The sequence below is a fragment of the Phalacrocorax aristotelis genome, chromosome 13 (genome assembly GCF_949628215.1).
Source record: "Phalacrocorax aristotelis chromosome 13, bGulAri2.1, whole genome shotgun sequence".
Lineage (NCBI taxonomy): Eukaryota > Metazoa > Chordata > Aves > Suliformes > Phalacrocoracidae > Phalacrocorax > Phalacrocorax aristotelis.
Window position 1 is genome coordinate 9,866,952 of NC_134288.1, and position 17,473 is coordinate 9,884,424.

At 57.9% G+C, this 17,473-nt stretch overlaps 2 protein-coding genes across 7 annotated transcripts; both read right to left on the bottom strand.

Moving 5' to 3' along the window:
- Positions 1 to 4,254: 4,254 nt before the first annotated feature.
- Positions 4,255 to 7,628, bottom strand: REM1 (RRAD and GEM like GTPase 1). Of its 2 annotated transcripts, none has more exons than XM_075108516.1 (4): positions 7,109 to 7,628; positions 6,807 to 6,889; positions 5,389 to 5,593; positions 4,255 to 5,191 (listed from the first exon to the last, which is right to left on the bottom strand). In XM_075108516.1, exons 1-4 carry the CDS (start codon positions 7,422 to 7,424, stop codon positions 4,914 to 4,916), a joined length of 882 nt encoding a protein of 293 aa, XP_074964617.1. In that variant the 5' UTR covers positions 7,425 to 7,628; the 3' UTR covers positions 4,255 to 4,913. The 2 variants fall into 2 exon arrangements, with proteins under 2 accessions (XP_074964617.1, XP_074964616.1); XM_075108515.1 differs by having other exon boundaries at positions 5,389 to 5,596; positions 7,109 to 7,627.
- Positions 7,629 to 8,554: 926 nt separating this feature from the next.
- Positions 8,555 to 17,202, bottom strand: C13H20orf96 (chromosome 13 C20orf96 homolog). Of its 5 annotated transcripts, none has more exons than XR_012662954.1 (11): positions 16,661 to 16,973; positions 16,177 to 16,240; positions 15,830 to 15,941; positions 15,338 to 15,480; positions 14,587 to 14,745; positions 14,019 to 14,118; positions 13,429 to 13,586; positions 13,200 to 13,301; positions 12,125 to 12,299; positions 11,797 to 11,921; positions 8,555 to 8,792 (listed from the first exon to the last, which is right to left on the bottom strand). XR_012662954.1 is itself a non-coding variant. In XM_075108512.1 (11 exons), the coding sequence occupies exons 2-11, from the start codon at positions 16,195 to 16,197 to the stop codon at positions 8,732 to 8,734; spliced, it is 1,065 nt and encodes a 354-aa protein (XP_074964613.1). In that variant the 5' UTR covers positions 16,198 to 16,240; positions 16,661 to 16,975; the 3' UTR covers positions 8,555 to 8,731. The 5 variants fall into 5 exon arrangements, 3 of the variants coding, with proteins under 3 accessions (XP_074964613.1, XP_074964614.1, XP_074964611.1); XR_012662953.1 differs by having other exon boundaries at positions 12,056 to 12,299; positions 16,661 to 16,972; XM_075108512.1 differs by having other exon boundaries at positions 12,216 to 12,299; positions 16,661 to 16,975.
- Between the last annotated feature and the right edge of the window lie 271 nt (positions 17,203 to 17,473).

Sequence of the window (17,473 nt, forward strand, 5' to 3'; positions counted from 1 at the left end):
CAGACCCTGCCCCAGCCCCGCTGCCCTTCTCTGGACACGCTCCAGCACCTCAATGTCCTTCTTGTCCTGAGGGGCCCAAAACTGAACACAGGATTCGAGGTGAGGCCTCCCCAGTGCCGAGCACAGGGGCCCCATCCCTGCCCGGCTCCTGCTGGCCACACCAGTGCTGACACAAGCCCGGGGGCTGGTGGCCTCCTTGGCCACCCGGGCACTGCCGGCTCATGCCCAGCCAGCTGTCAGCCAGCACACCCAGGGCCTTCTCCGCCGGGCACTTTCCAGCCCCTCTGCCCCAGGCCTGGAGCGTTGCCTGGGGTTGTTGTGACACAAGTGCAGGACCCGGCACTGAGCTTTGTTGAACCCCATACAGTTGGCCTTGGTCCATCGATCCAGCCTGTCCTGGTCCCTCTGCAGAGCCGTCCTACCCTTGAGCAGATCGACACTGCCACACAACTTGGTGTCATGTGCAAATTTACTGAGGGTGTGTGGCGGTGGTGGAAGGCCCTGGCTGTGGGCAGGCTGTGCCCCAGTTCCCCTCCTGTGCCTCGGGTGAGGGCAGACCAGGAGCCGTGAGGGCATCCCAAGGCTAGTGGGAAGGATCAGTGCCAAGGGTCCCACTGATGGCCTCCCTGTGGCTACTTGTGCTCAGCCCCCGATTATCCCAGTTCATGGCTGTTTATCCCATCTCTGAAAGGTCCATGCTGACACTGTGCCTGCAAGAGGGAGTGTGTTGATGCTGCCTACCTATGGGCAGTGGGTTTTCAACCTGGGCCTGTCCCTCCCTGCACAGACCCCACAGTGCAAGGAGCAGGTGAGAGCACTGGGGGGCTCCCTTTGGACAGGGGGTCCCTGGCTCCTGCAGCCCCCAGCCACAAGGGCCATAAGTGGGAAGGTAGCAGCTTCAGCTACCATCAGCCCAAGCAGGTTGGGTCCAGGGACTCCCAGGCTTCTCCTCCATCCAGCCCTGGCTTTTCCAGCCCTTTGCCACTTCCCAAGGATCCCCCCAGCACCCCTGGGCCTCCCCCATGACTGCTCCCAGCCCACACTCAGCAAACACCCCTTCCATAAAAATGCCTCATAAATGGCAGCAAACTCTCCCTGCTGCTGGACTGGGGCCAGGGTTCTGCTGGAAAATTGGCTGAAATGTGAGTTTTCCTCAAAAATATTCCTTCCCTTCCCGAGCTGCTGGCAGCCCGGCTGGATCACTGAGCCTCCTCATCCTCGTCCTCCTCCTGCGCATCCCCCTGGCCCTTGCTGGGGCAAAAGTCTTCTCAGAAGTTAAGAGATCAGCAAAGATAAAGATTGAGGAAAGTTAAATGGTGCTGCCCCCGGTTTAGATCTGAGCCACGGGCAGGGGAAGGGAGCACAGCAGGGATTAAAAAGCAAGCTTTTAAAATTTTTTAAAATGTTTTCTTCTTTATTTTTAAAAAAGGAATCTATTTCAGGACCGGCGGTGATTCATAGTTTTGTGTTTCAGGCAGAGGGCAGATGGAAAGGCCTCCCGGGAGCCCCTCTCTGTGGGGCTGGCCTCCTGCCCAGGATGCTGTCCTCTCCCTGCCACCAATTCTCCCACAAAGGAGAAGGATGGACACCAAGGGCAGCAGCTGGCAGCAGCAGGCAGTTACGCAGGCAGCATGCCCACACACAGCCCACTGCTTCCCACCCTGCTGCCTGCCACAGCCCAGCATGGCACGGCACAGCGCAGATACTGACCTCCCTCACCCACCCCTAAACCCCAGCTTGGCTTGTGAACCCTCCACGAAGGGTGACACTCCCCCCTCCACCTCACCCTCGCTGCTCAGCTCCCTGCACCGCAGCCCTGCAGCACTCCAAACCTGTTTTGGCCTCAAAATGGATGGAGGCTGCAAAGTCCCCCAAAGCTTCTCCTTTGGTTTTGGTTTCTGCCTGAGGAGCAAGATCAGCAACTCCACTTGCTTTCAAGTGCCCCCAGGAAGGAGGAACATTCAACCCCCCTGCTGACAATCCCTCAGTGGGCAGGTAGGAGCAGGGGGGCCTCAGGTACTGCCGTGGCAGGGGGTTGACGTGTCCAATTCAGCTCTTTTTGCACTAAGCCTGGGTTAACTGGGGTGGAAGCATCATCCTGAGCTTGGGGGAGCCTGAATCAAATAGTGGCAGGGGGTGAGCTGCTCCTTGAGTTTCAGTGGGTTGTTAAACTAGAACCTCAAACAGCCCTTGGCCACCACCGTCCTGCCAGACGTGGGACAGTGGCCACCCTTGCCCTTCTGCTTTTCTTAGCCACTCTCCATGAGAAGATGAACCCCCGCACCTCAGGGCAGCTGCTCTGGCCTGTGGGCTGCAGATACTGTCCCCTCAGGGCTGGCAGTGGACAGGGGGACTGAGGGCTAGCAGGAGGTGGGCAAAGGGGCTGGAGGGGGAGGGGGCAGCCACCAGACCACTGTCACCTCCGTGTGCCCAGAGTCCAGCTGTGGCACTCACCAGCATTGCCCCAGGGCCAGGATCTTGGCACCGCTGCTCAGGGCTCTGCATGGCACCGTCTGCCGGGTGAGAGTGGGTTTTGCCACAGGCGGCTGGGATGTCCTTGTGCACAGACTGAGGAAATCAAGCAAAAAATAGTTGCAACTCCCCAGCCTATTCAAGCAGGGCTGGTGTGCAGGGAGGGCCAGGGCAGCCCATGGGGCTGGCATCCTAGAGTGGCCATGTCCCAGCCAGGAGCTAGTGGGGTCCCTTGTCCCAGGGAGGCGGTGAGCAAAAAGGCACATGCTGGGGCCAATGGCACTGGGGTGGGTGGCACTGGGGGGAGGGATGGCACAGGGGCAAATGGCACTGGGTAGCAGGTGGGACTGGGGGAGATTGCACTGGGGCTGATAGCCATCCAGGGACGGAGGGCGCTGGGATGCCCCCGAGAGCACTTGATGGAGGGACCGGGGCTGCTGAGCTCCAGCATTACCTGCCCCAGGTGTGGGCCCAGCTTTGGGCCTCAGGCGGCCCCCGGCCCCCTTCCAGCACCTCCTCCTTCCTTCCTTCATTTCCCAGCAACTCACCATGGCCCCCCTTGGCCTCTCCTCCCACCCTCCAGCGCGTCTACATTTTTCTGGGTTTGAGCTCATTCTTTCCACTCCCCTCTCTGCCAGCTGCCAACTTTCCATCCCATGGCCCCCCCGCCTGCTGCCGCAGGGAAACGCTGGCTGCAGCTGTGGGAGGGACCAGCAGCAGCAAGGAGCTCCTGTCCCTGGTGTGCAGCCCTTGGCCCCGGTGTGGCTGATGCTGTGTGAACCACAGCATCGTGTCCAGGCAGTACTAGGAACTGGGCTGCAGGGAGCTCTGGGGCAGGGCCCTGGCAGAGCAGCTGGAGCCAGAGTAGCAGCAAGGGTGACCGCGGCATTGCTGCTTTCTCAACAGCTTGGGGAGGCACCGAGCAGCATGGAGAAAATCCTGAGCGAGTTTCCCTGGTCCTGGGGACAGAACTGTCAGGGAGAAGACCCCACTGGTGTTTGCACCTGCGGAGAGACTATTTTCCCATGGGGACAGGGTCCTGTCCCATCCCAATGTCCCCTTTGCACCAGTGACACCCTTTATTGCTGCACTGTGCCAGCCATGGCCAGCAGCTCCCCATGCTTGAGCTGAAAAGTAAGCAGAAACTCCTGACCTGACCCGGGGAGGGAGGGCACTGCTGATCCTCCCTGGCGCCAGGCCCAGGGCTGCTGAGCAGGCTACCCCATGGTGTCTGAGCTGCTCACTGGCAGCGCAGTCTAAAATCAACCAGCAGAGCCCATGCAGCTCCAGCATCACCTCCCCAGGTGCCTGGGGTCACTCACTACTTGCTGCAGCCAAGCACGTCCCTTCCTGGCTGTGCTGCACTGTGGCCACTGCCATGCTGCTTGGATCCTGCCTCCCTGCCCCTTCCCAGGGCACCAGGAGCTACCGAGTGCCCAGCTCCCTGCCCAGGCTGCAGCTCCCACGGTGTGTAGGGGCTTGAAACCTGCACCTCAACAGAGCTCAGCCCTTCCCAGAGGCTTTTCCAGAGCCAGGTGGGAGCTGGGAGGTGCAGGTGGGCTGGGGGCTTCTGCTATTGCAGGAGACGATGCTGCGACTACTGGATGAGGAATTGGGACTTCCACCAAGGGTGGCCAAAGGAAGCCCCAGATGGAGGCTCTCCCTGCCCTGAGATGTTTCAGCTGGTGAAGCCGGAGCCTGCCAAGGTCTGGCTGGAGCAGGATATCCCGGCCATGGCTCCAAGACGTGGCTCCCCATGGCAGGGACACAGCAGAGACTAGCACCTCCCTGACATGGTTTATTCTGCAGATTGAGGGGTTTCCCCATTGCAACAGTACAGAGACAGCAGAAAAACCTCAGTCCAAGAAACACTGGTGCCAGGGAAACATGGCACGAAGCCCTTGCACAGTGCTGTCACAGAGGGGCTAGGGGTGCCAGACAATGCTGCCAGTGCTCCACCAGCCCCTTTCCCTGGCCAGGCTCCAGGATGTCCTCGAGGAGGGCATCACTATGGTGCCCTCACTGGTCCATGCTGCCCTCTGAAGGACAGGCACCACAAGCAGGACTGGCCACGTTCCTGGCAGCCTCTGGAGCTGCTCCAGCCCTGCAGGCAGCCCTGCACTGGGGCATGGCCACCCCTCACCTCTGATTCCACAGGAGCCTCTGTAAGCCAGGGTCCCACCATCACAAGCACAGGTGTTTGTCCCACGCCTGGGGTGCAGCCCAGGGGACCCAGGTCCACTTGTCCCCTCTCCTGGAGAAGTGGCCAGATCCAGAGCAGCCCAGGCATCCCTCAGCACCAGTTAAAACAGCTCCACATCCTCAGCATCACTCTGGCTCTGTCTGGGCTGTCCTTGCACCCACAGAGCCACTGGCCACGCTGCTGGCAGAGAGGAGAGTTCCCAGCCTGTGTGTGCAGAGGGTCAGGAAGGCGGCAGCTCTCAGAGCACAGACAGGTCGTGGCAGGACTTGGAGCGGACTTTCAGGGCCACTTTGCTGCTGTTCCTGGCCACCAGCCTGTCGAGGAAGCGCCGGGCTCTCTTGGTGAGGCTCTCCTTGCGCTTCTGGCTGGGAGCAGGGAGCGCACGGGGCTCCTTGCCCCCACGGCGCAGGCGGATCTGCCGCACCACTCCCTCAAAAAGCTCATCCACGTTGTGCTGCAGAGCTGCTGATGTCTCGATGAATTTGCAGTCGAACACCACGGCACAGGCACGGCCCTCTGCAAGGGAAGGGCAGGGAGTGGGCATGGCCCCGCTGGCACCCTGGGCACAGGGCAACAGGTACTGCCACATGCAGGGCAGTGGTTGTGCTTCCAGGGACAAGGGGACAGATGTGGGGGAAGCAGCTGGGCAGGGAAGGAGGGCACAGGGCCCACACGGGTGTCCCCACTGGCCAGACCACCCCCACCCCGCTCACCTTCAATGGAAACCTCGCGGCACCGCACCAGGTCGGTTTTGTTCCCCACCAGGATGATGGGGATGTCTTCGGCCTGCCGTGCGTGGCGCAGCTGGATGCGCAGCTCCGAGGCACTCTCAAAGCTGCCACGGTCGGTGATAGAGTAGACAATGACGTAGGCGTTCCCCACCTGCAGGCACTGGCTGCGGTGCCAGCTCTCCTCACCCTGCTATCACATGGGGAATGAGATGCCACTGCTCTGCAGGGGCCACTAGCAGCCCTGACCGCTGCCAGGGAACAGCAGAGCACCCCAGCAGTGATGGGACCTGCCAGCACACCCCACCATCCCCCGTGTTTTGGGGAGCAGACATGTGGCCCCATTAAAAAAATGCAGATTAAAAGCTCCTGATTTTGTGGGATGTTTGAGAGTTTCCTCCTGTATCAGCCACAGGCCAGAGCTGTGGGTTCAGCTTGCCTTGGGAGGGCTGAGGCTGCACCTCCCAAAGACACCCTTGGCCACACATTGCCGGTGTCATGGGTGCAGTGCCCTGTGTGAAACAGGCACCTGTCCGTGCCACTGGGCAGGGTTGGATTAAGCAATAGTGGAAATAAAGGACCATTGTCAGGGCGTTACAGTGCTGAGGCATCTCCAGACAGCACAGTCGGACATGCAAAATGCAGCCCCAGCCCACATGGGTGTTGTGCCCATGTGCGCAGCCCAGGCACTGGCTCCATCCCCACTCCTGGGGACCGGTCACTGCCTGGTAGCACCCACAGGAATGCCAACCCCAGCATGGAGGGAGGCAAAGGGCCGTTTCAAAGGAGGCAGTGACGGCAGTGCTGGCATTTCTGCCCAGGAGATGCCTCGGTGTGCTGGACAGAAGGAATGCCCCATGCTAGGCTCTCAGGGCCACTGCTTTGCCTGCTAAAGCACGTGCCCTGGCTGGTGGCACCATCTCACGTGGATTTGCCCAGCTGGCTCCTTCAGCACCATTCCCAAACCATTTCCATGCATTTCAAAGCAGGCTGGCACCACACTCCTTCCCCACAGCCCCTTCCTCCCCACTGCCCACATACCCCTTGTGCAAGGGGCACCCTGTGCCCACACCACTGCTCCTGCACTCACAGTGCCTTGTCACAGGAGCCCTCACTGCTGAGAACACAGTGGGCAGCCTCCCATGCTGGAGAAAGACACGCAAAGAGGCATTCAGAGATGTGATCTCAGCCCCTGTCTTGCCCAGCGCATGTCCCCTGCTCTGTAGCAAGGGCAGCAGTGAGCTCTGGACATGGCCAGGAAAGCCCCAGGGAGACCTTTGCAGTGCTTAGAGGCCCCAAAGCAGCAGCTGTGCCTGTACAGTGTCCCCCAGGCACATCCCAGCTCACCCAGCCTCGCTTGCAGCATGGGACCCCCGCAGCACCCAGCCCTGGCCCTGCCATACCCATTGCTCTGGCTCCCAGGTGTCCATCACTAGCAGTGTGGTCTCCTTGCCATCCACAGACAGCGTGCGCTCATACATGGCCTCTGCAAGACACCGGAGAGCCCAGTTGGTGTGGCACTATCCCAGGAGCCGAGACTCAGCCCCAGCACTGGGCTTCTCTCTGCCTCTCATACGGGTTTTTCCCATGACAGGGCCATGAACGCAGCCCGGACACATGCCGCCTCCCCACCACCTCCTCTGGGCCCCACCAGTGGGTGACCCTGCTGTGGAGGGGCCCCAACCAGCCCCCACCAGGCACCCACCTCCATGCTGCTCTAGCAGGTCCCGCTCCTGAATGCCGGCAAAGAGGTTGACCAGGGAGGTCTTGCCCACGCCGGGGTCGCCCAGCAGCACTACGCGGTAGAGGGGCTCCCAGGAGCCAGAGGAGCCCGAGGAGCCAGAGGACCAGCTGCCCCGGGGTGCTGCGGCCCTACCACCCGGCTCGGACGCAGAGTGGCTGAGCTGGGGGTGACAGGGCTCGCCCCGCAGCGTGACGCCCGGCACCCCCGGCCGCGGGAGAGGGGTGCTGGCCCTCCTCCGCAGCGGGCTCTTGCTCCCACGCTGTGTGTTCAGGGTCATCAGCGACACGGAGGGCAGCGGGGCTGGGAGAGGGCACCCCGAGGCGCTCCGGCTCCCTGCGGCCCCCGGCACCCCCGGGCCGCTCCCGGTGTCGGTCCCGGTGTCCGTCCGAGCTGGTGGTAGCTCGGGCAGAACTTTCCCTGGGACAGGTTCGCCGCTGCCCGGCCCCGGGCTTTAATCCCCGGGAGGTGGAGCCCCTCGCCGCGCCCGCTCCCTCCCCCGCGGACACACCCCCGCCCGCACCGGCCCCGGCCCCGGCCCCGGCCCCGGTCGCCCTGTCCGGTCCCCGAGGTCCCCGTGGGGCTCCCGGTGCCGGGGCACGACGAGTCCCCTGGGGCGCGTCCACTCGGTCCCGGGAGGGGCAGCACGGCGGCCGGCGGTCGCACCGGAACGCCCCGGCCCCGCCGCTGCGGGATAGGCCGCCGCGGGTGGGGGCTCCCCCGCACTACCCTCCTGCGTGGGGCAGGGTCCCCCGCTCCCTCGAGCCCCACGGCTGTGATCCCCGCGGCCCCGGCCCGGCTCCCTCTCTCGGCGGCGTGGGGCCGCGCACAGCTCTGCCGTTTCACCAAGTAAGGAGCGATCAGAGCCTGGGCCAGTCCTGACCGGTGCCCAGTGGGGCTGTGCTGTACCGGGACCTTGGAGCCCTGCTGGGCAGATGCCACAGTGCTATTGCCAAGAGGCAGTGATAGAAAGTGCGGCCAGAGGCCGGCTTGGCACAGGCGAGAACAGGAGCTGGTTTTATTTAAACCTGTTGGTTGGCCCAGACCTGTGCGGACACTGTGGCATGCTGGTACTGGCACCAAACTGCCCGAGCACCAGCCCTGCGTGGGCACTGGTCTGACCCCACACAGTGATACCAGTCCAGCCCACGCTGGGATGCACTGTCAGAGTCTCATAGTGCCAGGGCTGGTCCCAGGACACCTCAGGGTCAGAGCACAAAGATGAGGAGGCCCCTTTTGCATTCAACCCTCCAGCAACATTACCTCGATGGCACGAAGGGGACGGGTCAGGCTGCAAGTGCAGGAGGGCTGGCAATGCCTCCAGGGGAGCTGTGGTGCGGGGCTCGCCCAGTGCTCCTTCCAAGGGACTGCAGCCCGCAAGTGCAGCACAGCACACACAGGCCAGGAATGACTGTAACACCTTTACTGCACCATATAACCATGTCAGTGAGTCCCCAAGGTGACTGAGCGGGGCTGGAATGGAGAAGCGCTGATGGGAAAGGAGGGGCTTTGCAGATCGGCACCTCAGCCAAGCCTAGTTGTGCTGTGTGCTGGGCAAGGGGCTGGCGAGTAGAGCCTGGCCAAGCATCAGATGAATGGTGTCTCCTTGGCAGGGATGCTGAGAACCACCTCAGTATCTGGCATGCACCTGAGAAAGAAAGGAAAGTTGGGAGGGGCAAAGTGAAGAGCAGGAAAAAGCTGCCACACTTCAGCTGGTTTGGTGCGAGGAGGAGAAGCTCCTACATGGCCAGGGCAGGAGGTGGGTGACTGCTCGGATGCTCTGTGCAGCCCATCCAGAGCTCGGAGGCATCACCTGCATGGCAGACCCGTTGCCAGAGGGCCCAGGGCGGGTGGAGGGAAGTCTGCCTTGTGTCTGCTGTGCCACCTTCTCCGTGTCCCCAGGGCCCGGTACTGGTTTTCAGTGGGGAGAGACCAGACACTTGTTCTGGGACCCGGGACAAAGCAAGCAGCAGGAGGAAAACCCTCTAAAACCAGATGAGAGATGTTGTGCACAACCCCTGTTCAGCATGAACCAGAGCCCAGCCCAACCTCCAGCTCATTCCAGCACTATTTTGCTTTTCAGCTAACCCTTCATGACCTACCCTAGCCACTAACCACTCTGCCTACAAAAGAAATCAGCTCCAAGCCTGAGCCCTGCTCTATGGCCCTTTCTTAGACCGTGCTTGTGACTGAGCCCTCTGCAAGGCAGGCCTGGTGCTTGCTGGCCTTCCCAGGGAGGCAGAGCCAGATGTAACCCCTGGGTCTCTGACAGGGAAAAGGAATGAGATTAGCCACCCCTCACTGTCAATCCCAAAAGGCAAACAGAAGTGGAGAAAGCCCGTCAGAGCAGCCAGGTACATCTGCTTTCTTGCAGAGAGACGACAAGCACAGCAAGCTGGGCTTGCTCAGAGCTGCGCTCATCCATCTCTGTCTCAGTCCAGGACAAACTGTGCATCCAGAGTGCCCCCAGCGCAGGGCTGGAAGCTGCTGGTGAAATCCACCCGGGCCCCTTGAAGCAAGAGGATTTTTAATGAGGGGAAACTGAAATGCAGATGGGAATGGATACGCATGGGGTTACAGCTCCTCTGGGCTCCACATGCTGCCAGCAGCACACAGGGACCCAAGGAGGGCCAGCAAAAGTCCTGGGCACCTACACACCCTTACATTTCCAGGCTGAGCACAGCTCGTGTCCGATTTTGCTATCTCAAGAAGCAAATCTGGTGTCTGGAACCAAAGGGTTAATTAGAAAAATGAAGGGCTGGTGAAGTCGTGTGAAAAGTTGCAGGGAGGTCAGTGGGAAAGGGCTGAGGGATGGCGGAGAGGGCTCTGGCACGGGCTCCCGCCTGTCAGGGCGGGTAAGCACCAAATGCCTGACTTGTGATGTTACAGAAACTTTCCACTTGGGCCTTCTTGCTATTTTTAACTCTTCTTCCAGCCACCCTCACTAACCCCAGCCCCAGCAGCTGTCAAGGCTAATTAATTCCCCTTATCACTTTTTTATCAGAAAAAAATTAAGTTGCACTAATCCATCATGCAGCTGCTCGTCTCCCCCCACAGTCTCCTGACAGGTTCCAGGCTTTCCTCCCATGTGGGCTCGTACCTCCACAGTGCTGCAGCCATACCTGGCTTCCAGCTAAAACCCAGGCCCCGAAGTGTGAGATCCATCCCCTCTTGTCACCTGCACCACCGCTGGTTTGCTGGGCGAGTATCTGCTCATCCCAAGGGATGATATTTTCATGCAAAATAAATGCCATGTGCATGTGAGGTGCGGAGGAGCTGAGGGGCTGCCATGGGCTGCCATGCACCTGCAGTGGTGGTCACCTGCAGTGACCCACTGGAAAGGAATGACTCCCTTAACAGACATGTCTGTGCCAAGAACAACTTGTATAGGCAGTTGCTGTAAATAAAGGCATATATGCACACTGTTCTGCACACAACTACGGGTTTCAGGCTACAGCATACTCAAGATTTAAATACACTTGACCCATTTTTCCTCAGGTTTGTAACCCTAGTCAGCAGACAGCACAGAAAGCCAAGGCACCTCAGCAGCTCTAAATCATCTGTGATTTTTGTGATTTGTCCTGTCCTGTGCAGGATCCTGCTGCCACAGGACAAGGGGCAGCATTATGCCTTCAGCCTGCTGTGGGTATGGTGGAAAATATCTTGTCACAGCTGGCTGTCAGCATGCTTCAGCCCACGGACTTGGCCAGTCTGGGTCTGTCCCTGGAGAGGAGAGCCCAGTATTCCTGTGATCAAGCTAGCAGGGCCTTCTTCCCATTAGGGCTAAGTGAGGATTTGCCTTACACTCTGTAATTCTTTATATAGAGTATCAGCACAGCGCACACTGGTAAGCAGGAGTGGGGATTACCCACAACCTCCACTCGGGAAGTAATTAGCTACCAGAGAAATGGGTTAGGGAAAGAGCAGTGAGAAAGATAATAGAATCACAGAATCGTAGGGGTTGGAAGGGACCTCTGGAAATCATCTTGTCCAACCCCCCTGCTTGATCTGGGATACCCAGAGCAGGGGGCACAGGAACACATCCAGGCGGGTTTTGAATAATGAAGTTTTTCCTTTTTGCTGCCAGCCAATGTTGCCAACACATTTTTTTTTACATATGAGGGAAATGGCTGCCCATCTTTGTTGTCACAGAGTGCTGCCACCATTTCACACAACCAGCAAGGCAGCTCTAGATGGGCAAGTCCTGCCCTGACAGGGGTGCTTCTGCCCCCTTTCCTCCCTTTTGTTTCCCAACTACAAAGTGAAAACAACAATGAAGTAAGAGTCAGTGTAGGCAAAAAGGCCTTGAAAAGCTCTGCTGGTCCCGACTGTCCCTGGCTGCAGCCACTAATAATCTCCACTTGCAGGCAGTACAAAGGGAGGGCCACAAGAGAGATGTGACATGACCAAGGCTGACAGCACATTAGCTTTGTGGCTAGTTCCTCACTGCTCTTAGGCAAGACCACAAGACTCTGCAGCCATCTTCCCAAGCAGAACCCAAAGCAACTGTGGGTTTAAAACCTACACACAGCCCGGGGTAAATAGTGATGTCTCTGGAAATGATGGGGTAAGGTTATTAGCACTCAGTGCCAAAGACTCTGCAATCCAAGGCCACAGAGAAAAGGCTGTACATGCCCACTGACCAGTCTTACTTTGGTCTGCGGAGAAAAACGAAAACGTCAGCAAAGATCAGCTCTCTTGGGTCTCTTGCACTCTGGCGGAATGTCTGGATGCTTCTCTTCAGCTCACTAATCTCCTTCTCCAGGTCCTTAATGATCTGAATGAATGACATTCCTAAGAGTTTTTTACTTTGCAAGAGAAGCAGGAATTAAAGTTTTAGAGATTTTGCAAACAGCAGAGCTAGAAAACATCCCTCATACAAGTAAGCCCCTAACAGGCTTTCTGAAATACCTGCTGGATTGCTTGTCCTCAGGAGTCCTAACAGCCCACTGGCTCCAGTGGAAATGGAAGGCAACATACCCCACTAAGGCAGAAAAAATCCTCACGAAGGGCAAGGACTGAGGGTGGCTGGCTCTGATGCACTGCGATGGTTCTTCCCCAGCTTGCTCACCTCCCTTTCCCTCAGTATTTCATGTCGCAGAACATGATTGTTTATCACCATCTGCTTCAGGCCATCCTGGTGCAGCAACATCTCCTGTGTGGGTGAAGAGCAGGAAACCAGCTGAAGAAACTCCACAGTATCCACCAGCACAAAACCCTGCCCCTACTGGGTGCCAATGCTGGCCGTGTCCAGGTGCATCACTCCTCAAGAAAATTATTTCTGTTTGAACAAGGTTTGGGTTCCAGCTCTAGAAAGAGACTTTCGTTGAGATCACATTGTGCTAATCATGGAATAAGACTGAGGAACTCAAGACAACCAGTTCAGTTTCGCAGGGAAAGCTTATCAATATTGCTTGGGTTACTTATATCACCTGTGCATACAAATTCACCTGTAAAAGGGCACAGCAGGTCCACATCAGAGCAGGCTGTAAATGGAGTCAGTAATTAATATTTTCTTAGGGCTCTCAAGCTGCTAACCCAGTAAAAGTGCTAAGCACATCATGCAAGCAGGAACTGTGCAACAGGAGTTCCTCCTGTTTTGGGAAGAACAACAGCAGTCCCTGCTCTGTAGCGCTACATATAGTTTAATTTCCTCATGAATTTATTACAAACATATATGTGCTGCCACAGCAGTGTCACAGCCAATTAGCGAAGCAGCTACCTAAATAACGTAATAAAGCAGGGACCATAAGGGCAGGGTGAATGTTGGGTCACACCACAATCACCTCCATGCAGCACACTTTAAGGAGTGAGTTTGAGAATATTCCAACACACCAGACCACAGCAGCAACTCAGAAGCGCTTCTCATGTACTCTCCCAGCCTGACAAACAGCTGATGCCACACTGGAGGAGGGGAGCAGTGATGCTCTGTTACTCTTTGGGTGCCAGCTGCACCATCCTATTGCTAATGGGCAATGTGTGGCAGACCCTGCCTTGTACCCTGGCTCCCAGAAACTGATCCCCTTTGCTGCATTATCACATGAGCACCACGAACCTCCACAACTTTCTGTAATAGCGCCTCTTGTTCCGCCCGTGCCTTCTCCTCCAATTTTGCCAAGGTGGCCTTCCCCATTGCTTCTGTCTTGTCTCTCTCCCTCTGAGAATGGCAGGAAGCACCGCACAGAAACAACAGGAGCGTTAGGAAAGATAACTATTGTATTTCTTCCTCCCCTGCCCTCTCCTTCCTCCCTGTCAACACTGCAGGGAAGGATAGGTCTCAGCACCTGCTGTTGCTCCTTCAGGTTCTGTATGCTGTGCTGCAGAAGGACTATCTGGACAGCTTGTTCTGGATACTGCCCACCAATGTAGGTCCGCAGGATGCTGAGCTCATCCTGGAGAACCTGTACCTTCGATGTGACTTCATCCAGCTGCTGCTGTAGCTCTGGTAGAAAGTCAAAACAGAAAATCTCAACCCAGGGGTTCCAGAGCTTTGCTCTCCACTGAGCTAAGGAGTCTGTCCTGCACTTGCCTGAGCCCTTCTCTCTACAGAGATTACACACCCTGTGGGGAGCAGGAATGGCCACCCTGTACCAGACCACCTTGACCAGATCCTGCCCCAACGGGACGGTGCAAAGAGCTGCCAAGGAGGAGATTCTTCCAACCTGCCTGAGCACAGGCTGCCGGGTGTCACAGGGCTCTCTCCCTCCTGACAGGCCAACAGGAAGATCATCCCATAGAGCAAATGGGATTTATTTTCAGAAATGGAATTGTTTGACATGTATAAGATCAACACAGTGTCTTTAGCCTAAGAAGATGGAAAGCAGAGGTAACATGGTTGTATAGACTGCATTTCATAGTAATGTCGGCAACTCACTTCCCAGATTCTTTTCCATTGTTTTTTCCATCTCCCGGAGCTCTGCCCTTGCTGTATCCAGCCGCTTCTGATTGAAGGTCTGCACCATTGCCTTTACCCTCTGCAGAGGGAGAAATTCAGTCACTGCTCATGCCACAATGCTCTGAAATGTCCCCCTGCACCACCCCTGACCTTCCTCCCACTTGCTGTTGCTTGCATTAGCAGCAGAGAGGAATCAGTCACTGTGGCTGGTGCCAGCTCATGCACAGGAGCTGCTCTGGGGAGCAGATTGGTGCTTTGGGAGCCAGCTGGAACCAAGGACATTATGGAGGGATGGATTTGGGGTGTTACAGGGGTGACTACTGGTGCTTAGGATAGTTACAGTCAGGGTGCTTTTGTGGCTTTTAAAACACAGGCACAAAACAACTGCACCTCACAGGATCTTTGGGCATCAGAAAGCTGCCCTCAGGACCTGGGATGCTCCAGTCGTGCTCAGTGCAGTGGAAGGGCTGGCCAGCACCTGACCCTTCACCAGTACTAACGAGCAATTCTGCTGAATTGGGTTTGTTGGCCAATCCTAAAGCCTCACCTGAAATACTTCATACTGCTGCAGCAAGACCCTTGCTTGCTTGGCAGTGCTGTCATCAGAGTGCTGGATTTCCTTAATCAGCCGGCAGTTGGTCTCTGCCAGGCAGGCACTGCGCCGCTTCAGCTCCTCGATGGCATTTTTCTTCAGATTGGCCACATTCTATGGGAATTTGTGGTTTAAAGTGTTGCTGGCTCCACCAGTTCCACCTGCCCCAAGTTTTCTTACCGTTGTCTGCCATCCCTGGGACATTCCTGTCCCATAGTAACTGCACCAACAAGGCTCTGGCCACCCTGGCATCACACAACGAACCTCAGCGCCGAGGCACTCTGACTTCCCCATGCAGCACACCCCTGCTCCCACATTCCTTACTGCCAGCTGCGAGATCACCATTCTTTTATAACCATCTTTCACCAACTAAAAAGCTGTGGTAATGTCCTCCACCTCAGCTTTCTCTTTGCTAGATCAAGAAAATCTATTACCGACAGTCTTTTCTAACAGATCACATTTCCTAAATTGCATCCCTCCTACTGCTAGAGTTGGACTCTCTCCTGGTTTCTCTTAATTTTTCTTGATAGACAATATCAAGGTTAGACTTCAGCAGCATTTAGCAGAACAGCATAACCACCTCCAGTGTATTAATAAACACATGCAAAAATGAGTCAGACTGCTAGAATTACCTCCATAAAGGCAGCCGGGGTAACTGTATGGATTTGCTACCTACATCCCAGCACTGGGTATTTGTTACACGTACTGTGGCAATTTTGATCTCTTCCAAGGTTTTGGCTAACTCAGCCCTCTTGAGCGTTAATTTCCTCTGAGTAAAACTTCCGTATTTCTCTTGGGATGATGATGTCTCTGAAGGCAAGGGTGTTTTTTTACTCAGCATAAATGCAACTGGGGAAACAAAAAGGGGGCCTGTGCTTATTTCACAGTTCAGTTTCAACACCTTACATCTACTCTCTCATCATGCATGGATGAGGGAAATATAAAGAACTGATAGACTGAATTCAAACCTTCTGCAGTCCCAGCAAAAGTGGCTCGTAGTTACAGCCCAGGAACCAAGCCTACAAAGCACTCCCTAGTCTTTTCTAGTTCTCCCCCTTTATTCTCAGCATTTCCCCTGGGGTAATTTTCTTTTTGTGGTTTTTGCTGACTGCCTCCCAGCAGAAAGCACTAGGCTAATGCAAAAGCGGCACCAGTGGGCAGGAACAGCAGGGCAGTGTATAAGGGAATCTATCCCAACCTGGCTTCTTCTTCTGCCCTTTCTTCTTGTCCCCACTGGTGAGCGGTGGCAAAGTCAATCTGCGGGCTGGAGATTTCCTCTCTTCTTCTGTCTTCTGCCATTTGCTGTAATCCTAAACTCAGCACGACAGCAGCACAGAAAAGATTGGCAGTCAGAGGAGGTTTGTGAGCAGAGACCTCTCTGATGTGACTTGAGGGGTTCCGGCTTCCTTCCACAAGTCCTCTGGGGCTTCCAGGTGTCCCTTTGTGCCCTTTACCAGCAGCAAGTCTCAGGGCTGTTTGAGAGACACTGCGTTTATAACCACAGTGCTGCAAATGCCATAAACCCCACGGGAACAAGAGACTTACAATTCTCTTGAACTTTTCCATGATACTTGGAACCGGGTCCCATGCATCCTTCTTCACACAGGCTCTGAAATGAAAACGCTTAACCCCATTGAGGAGGCCGAGCCTGTCCCCACGGACAAGCCTCAGTAGGTCAAAAGTCAGAGCAGAGAGGCAGCGACACCCCCTGGGCTATAGTACCCTTAGTGAACCCCATCTTCACTTACCTCCTCTGCCCCACGGGAAGCCTCCCTCCCTCCCCACCCCACGCGCCATGGGGAGGCTCCCTCCCCATCCTCCTTGCCCCACGGGGAGCCCTCTCCCCACCCCACGCCCCATGGGGCGCGCCCCCCGCATGCTCCTTGCCCCACGGGAAGTCCCCCTGCTGTCCTCTGTGGGGAGACCCCCCCGCCCGCTCCTTTGTTCCGCTGGGAGTCCCCCCGGGACCCCACTTCGCCACGGGCCCCCCGACAACCCCCCCCCCGGATCCCCCCGTACCCCCCCGTACCCCACGGCCCCGGGCCGGTCTCCATGGCGACAGCAGGCGGGTTATGGCGGCCGGGCGGGGCGGGCCCTAACGGGAAGGGGCGGGAGGGGCGCCCCCTGCCGGCTCCCCCCTGGCGCCGCACGGCGGGAGCCCGGCGAGCAGCGGGGCCAGATCCACCCGTGGGTGGGTCTGGGCGCCGGTGGGAGCTAAGCCGGACCGAGCGGCCCTGCGAGTCGGGCTCCGTGGGACGGGGACTCGGCTGCTTGCAGGGCCGCTGGGGCCGGGAGGGAGCACAACCCACGGCGGACCGGAGAGCCCGGAGCAAGGCGAGCACGGGGCAGAGCCGTGCTAACGCGCACCGACCCGGTCCCAGCCGCGGAAACAGGCCCGAAGCCCTGGGGGTGGTGGGGAAATGACCGAGCAGGTGCAGAGTGCCAGGAGCCGTGCCGGAGCTGCGCGGCGGGTACCCGGTGTGGTGTTCCCGGGGCTCCGGGAGCTCAGGGCCAGCCCCAGTGCAGGCCGCGCCGCGGCCTTAGGCCCCGCTCGGGGCCTTGTTACCACGGCAACTGGCGGTGGCGGCTCAGCCAATGGGTGCGTGCCCTGCGGCGGGCCCGCGCGCCGCGGCAGTAGCCAATGGGCACGGCCTCCTGGCGGGCAGCCCGCGGTCTCCGGGGCAACAGGGGCCGCCGCCGCCGCGCCATTGGTGGCGCCCGCGGAGGGGGCGTGGCCTGGCGGGGCGGGGTGGTGCCGCGGGGGACGGGGCCCCATTCGTGGCACCGGGGGGAGCTGCGTGGCCGCACCGTGGGCAGCACCTTTCCCCCGCCCGGTGGCCAC

Bases quoted from the DNA above. Each gene is read 5' to 3' on its own strand.
- REM1 (XM_075108515.1), bottom strand. From the start codon at position 7,424: ATGACCCTGAACACACAGCGTGGGAGCAAGAGCCCGCTGCGGAGGAGG. The intron at 6,890-7,108 runs GTGGGTGCCTGG...GGTGTCTTGCAG, and splicing joins CCTGCTAGAGCAGCATGGAG to AGGCCATGTATGAGCGCACG. The intron at 5,597-6,806 runs GTATGGCAGGGC...CCCATGTGATAG, and splicing joins CCTGGGAGCCAGAGCAATGG to CAGGGTGAGGAGAGCTGGCA.
- C13H20orf96 (XM_075108510.1), bottom strand. From the start codon at position 16,197: ATGGAAAAGTTCAAGAGAATT. The intron at 15,942-16,176 runs GTAAGTCTCTTG...TGCTGAGTTTAG, and splicing joins TGGAAAAGTTCAAGAGAATT to GATTACAGCAAATGGCAGAA. The intron at 14,119-14,586 runs GTGAGGCTTTAG...CTCCCTCTGCAG, and splicing joins AGCAGTATGAAGTATTTCAG to AGGGTAAAGGCAATGGTGCA.